This window comes from Cariama cristata, unplaced genomic scaffold (assembly GCF_000690535.1).
Source record: "Cariama cristata isolate BGI_N322 unplaced genomic scaffold, ASM69053v1 scaffold21404, whole genome shotgun sequence".
Lineage (NCBI taxonomy): Eukaryota > Metazoa > Chordata > Aves > Cariamiformes > Cariamidae > Cariama > Cariama cristata.
Genome location: NW_009612592.1, coordinates 1 through 4,810, shown reverse-complemented (window position 1 = coordinate 4,810; position 4,810 = coordinate 1). Strand labels below are relative to the sequence as shown.

At 47.3% G+C, this 4,810-nt stretch overlaps 1 protein-coding gene across 2 annotated transcripts in view; it reads left to right on the top strand.

Moving 5' to 3' along the window:
- CHPF2 (chondroitin polymerizing factor 2) overlaps positions 1 to 1,797 on the top strand; it is a 3,674-nt gene extending 1,877 nt beyond the window's left edge. For both annotated transcript variants that reach the window (XM_009698713.1, XM_009698712.1), the window contains 2 exons: positions 1 to 46; positions 332 to 1,797. The exon at positions 1 to 46 is cut by the window's left edge and continues 164 nt beyond it. In XM_009698713.1, coding sequence (XP_009697015.1) covers positions 1 to 46; positions 332 to 1,585 — 1,300 coding nt within the window. In that variant the 3' untranslated portion in view covers positions 1,586 to 1,797. The remainder of the gene's footprint in view (positions 47 to 331) is intronic.
- Positions 1,798 to 4,810: the final 3,013 nt, after the last annotated feature.

Here is a 4,810-nt window from a genome sequence, read left to right as displayed (position 1 = left end):
CAGGATCCAGCTGGACAGAGCCTACCAGGAGATCCAGGACCTCCAGGTATGTGGTATGGGGTATCTGCAAAAACTCCATGACCAAACCGGTTTCCTTTTCTTTTAACACAGTGAAGGAAGATTATTGCTTCTGTTTGTAGGTGACCGTCAGCCAGACACAGGATATAGTCCTGCGTCTTGGAAATAGCTCTTCTGACACCATGTTACCCAAAACTGCTCGTGTGATACTACCAAGATACAGTTCTAGGTGGTGAGGCAGGCCTGGGTGGGAGATGGACTGGACCCCTTTGAGAAAGCGGTAGGGATCAGTATGCGTTCTCTCTTTGCACAGATGCAGATCAGGAATCTGACATCATTGACCCCTGCAGGTGAGGCAGGCTTGACATGGCCTGTGGGCATTAACGCCCCATTTCTTCCAAAGACACGTTTTGAGGTAATCAGCTGGGACTACTTCACTGAGCAGCACCTCTTCTCCTGTCCTGATGGCTCCCCCAAGTGTGAGCTCTCTGGAGCCAGCAAAGCAGATGTCAGTGAAATCATTGAGTCTGCACTTGAGCAACTTAACAGTCGCTACCAGCCTCTGCTCCGCTTCAGCAAGCGGCAGTTGCTGAATGGCTATCGGCGTTTTGACCCCACACGGGGCATGGAATATACGCTGGACCTGCTGCTGGAGGCAGTGACCCAAAAGGGCCACCGGCATGTTCTTGCCAAACGAGTGAGCTTGGTGCGACCCTTAAGTAAGGTGGAAATTATTCCCATGCCATATGTGACAGAGGCCACGCGGGTGCAGCTGGTGCTTCCCTTGACAGTGCAGGACCTGGATTTTGTGGCAAACTTCCTGGATATGTTTGCTATGAACACACTGGACACACATGATAATGCCTTGCTGACTTTGCTTTTCATCTACCATCCATATGATGCCCAGCGAGTCAGCCAGGTGGACGTTTTTGCTGGAGTCAAAGCCATGGTAGGAGAGCTGGAGAAACGCTATGCAGAAGTTAAAATCCCGTGGATTAGTGTTAAAACTGAGGTGCCATCGCAAGTGAAACTCATGGATATAGTCTCAAAGAAGCACCCTGTGGATACACTGTTCTTCTTGGCCAGTGTCTGGACAGAAATCAACATGGATCGCTGCCGCATGAATACTATCAACAATTGGCAGGTCTTTTTCCCAGTGCATTTCCAAGAGTTCAACCCTGCACTGGTGTACCGTGGTGAGCAGACCGCTTCCTCCAGCACTGACTTCCTGAGGGACGGGCATTTTGACAGACATTCCTTTGCTGAGGCTTGCTTTTATAACTCTGACTATATGACAGCGCGTACCAAGCTAGCAGCTGATATCCTAGACCGAGATGAGGTGCTGGAGAGCATGGAGTTATTTGATGTCTTCCTCCACTATTCTGGTCTGCACCTATTTAGGGCTGTGGAGCCAGGATTAGTGCAGAAATATGCACTGAGGAGCTGCAACCCCCGGCTTAGTGAGGAGTTATACCACCGCTGTGTGCTTAGTAACTTGGAAGGACTCGCATCCCGCTCGCATTTAGCCATGGCCCTCTTCGAGCAGGAACAGGCCAACAGCACTTGAGAGACTAGAAACGTCAAGAGCTTCTCAGCACCTTAACACTTGGCACTTTCCACCCCCTTCCCAGCCTTGCCGTGGGTGAAGGGCGTGTGCGGTCAAGGAAGAAGGAAAACTTTCCCAGCCCTGCTCTGAGGCATAGGCATGGGCTACAGAGAGAGGCTGTTTCGGGGCAGGGGGGGTGGTTTTTTTTTTAAACAAATAAAAGTTTCTTTCCAGGCAGACTCTTGTGGTTACTTGTAAACTTTATAGCATCTGGGATGAGGGATGTAAAACGAGCTTTAGAGTCAACCTTACTTTAAGCCACGCAATTCTGCTGAGCATTGCAGAGAGAGAGTGAATATGAGCTATGTACTGGAACAAAGTTACGTTGACTATGCTACTCTCAGTGCTGTTGTCGCGCCCTCCTGTGTGTTCGTGTCTTCGTGAAGTAATTTTTCAAGGAGGCATAAACACAGCTTGTCTAGTTTGCTGCTGGGCGAAGCTATTCGATGCACTTTCACTTTGCCATGTTTGGCTCCCGCACAACTGCAGAACATTCGTTTTGTTGTGTAGTCCGGGAAGGTGGAGGAACAGAAAATTCCCTTTGTCATGCACCAAGCTTGCCTCAATTGGGCTGAGCACCTTGGTATGGCGGAGGGTTGCTGTATGCCCTAGAGAGTGACCAGGAACTGTCTGAAGGTCCCCAACAACTACTTTTTCAGTTCTGCAGGTGGAGCAAACTATTATCCCTGAAAATAGCAGATACGTAACTTCCTGTCACAGGTGGGCAGATGGCACGGCTAGCAGATTTAACAGGTCAGCTTCATTTGATCACTTGGTAAGTCCTGTACCTACTGAAGTGGTGAGCCTGTGCAACTGTTCTAAGGGACAGAAAATTCCTCAGTTACACCATACTTTTGGATTGTGCTACTGGCTCTACGTAACTTCAGTACACGCAGTTTTGGGACCTGGTTTCGATCACATATATCCACCTGCTTGCCACATGCATCTTAGTGGAAGCAGGTAACTGCTTATTCTCAAGCGCTGTTATTCACAACTGATGTCCATGTTTTCATTAATGTAATCTATTAAATGGATGAAAAGCTGTTTTTTAATGACCAGGTATGGGTTTTCAGCATGCTCCTATGGGAACAGGTTTTTGGCTAAATGTCACTTATTATATTTGATTATTTGAGGGAAAAAGTGTTGGTAAAAGTTTGCAGATAACAAAGGTTAACCAGGTGGGAGAAAAGGAGGACAGGTCTGTTATACGGAACGATTCAGATATAAGATATAAATAAGACAGGTAACTGCAAATCATTTATCTAGAAATCAAGCAAACAAGTCGTTTTACATTTCCCTATTCTGTATCACAGAAGGGACCTCTGGAGTTCATCTCGTTCAACCCCACCCCTGCACAAAGGGTCAGCTACAGGAGGTTGTTCTGGGCTGTGTCCAGCTGCATTTTAAATATCTCCAGGGATGGAGACTCCACGATCTCTCCTGACAATCTGTTCCAGTGTGTAATAGCTTTTACAGTTAAAAAGTTTTTTCTCGTGTTTAAATGGAACCTCTTGCATTTCAGTTTGTGCCCATTGCTTCTTGTCATGTCACTGGACACCACTGAGAAGCGTCTATTTCTGACTTCCTTGTACTCTCCCATCAATGACTTATGGACACGGGTGACAGCCACACTGAGCCTGTTCTCCAGGCTAAACAATCCCAGCTCTCACGGCTTCACCTGTTATGACAGACAGTCCAATTACTTAACCATCTTCACAGCTGCTTGCTGGACTTGCTCCAGCATATCCATGTCTGTCTTGTACTGGGGAGCCCAGAACTGGACGCAGCACTCCAGATGTGTCTCGCCAGTGCCAAGTAAAGAAGATGGATCACTGCCCTTGACCTGCTGGCATCGCCCCTCCTAATGCAGCCCAGGATGCGGTGGGCCGCCTTTGCTCCAAGGGAACACTGCTGGCTTTTGTTTAAATTCTTACCCATCAGGACCCCACCAATCTTTTTACGGCAAAGCTTTCAGCTTTCCAGCTTTTCCTTTCCAGCCAGTATCCTAGAAATCAAAGGCCAAAGCCCTGACGTGAACTTGTGAATTTCCGTGTGATGAGCCAGTGGGTGTGACTAACCCCATTCATAGCTGCGTAAGCCCTGTTTAAAGAGAGGGACTGTATTTGCTATGCTCATGCGGAGTATGAGGTGGAGGTCTGGTGTCAGGATCAAAAGATGCGGAAAGATTAGAAAAGCTTCAAAAGAAGTATTCAAAGTCTGGAACATTGCTTCAAATTGGATAGAAATCTCAGATTTGTTTACTTAAAGATGTCTTGATTCTATTTACAGGGAAAGAAGTCAGGTCTCTGCTGAACGTCTCACTGGGATGCATGTTTGTTGCTAAGCAAACCTTCAAAGAGTGAGAACAAGAGAAGCTAACTGGGAAACTTTTTCTTGTTATGAGTGGCTGTTTTGAATGAGGAGGTGCTGATCTGTTATGATCCCAATAGGAGAGGCACTCAGACCATGTAAGGTATCATTTCAAATATGATGTGTTAGAGCTCACACTATAAAGAGAGAGTAGTATAGATAAGTGTAGCATTGAATGGGCCTCTGATCCACACACAGCACGCCATGCAGACTCTGTCTGTAGAGTAGATTCTCCCATTTTGGCCATTAGAGCTATCATAGGATTACAAGAAAACAACTCCATTCATCATTTCTACTGTCGGACAGAAAGGATGTTTGCAGGAGAATTTCTTGCCTCCCTGTTAGACAAAGACAAGACCACACAGGTGGCCTAATGGCCGGTAGAGACTGAGAGCCGCCTGCGGGCAGTTCTGTTGCAATGAGCTGGCTGAGGTTGTCCTGCGGGCAAGGGGTTTGTGCAGCACACGCAGCCATGAATGTCACACTGGGTGAGCAGCACAGCACAGCACAGGCCTGTGCACACCCAGGTTAACTGTTACGGGGGTCATCGACTCCTCGGGGTGCAGTGACTGTCTTCCAGTCAGGATCATTACAGTAGCAAAGATGGACAGTGTAAGAACTCCTGCTGCTGCTTGCCAAGGTGATGGTGTGCTTATCTTCTTGAACACAAAAAAGTCACAGAATCGTTTAGGTTGGAAAGGACCTTTAAGATCATTGAGTCCAACTGTAAACCTAGCACAGCCAAGTCTACCACTAAACTATGTCCCTAAGCACCACATCTACATGCCTTTTAAATACCCCCAGGGATGGGGACCA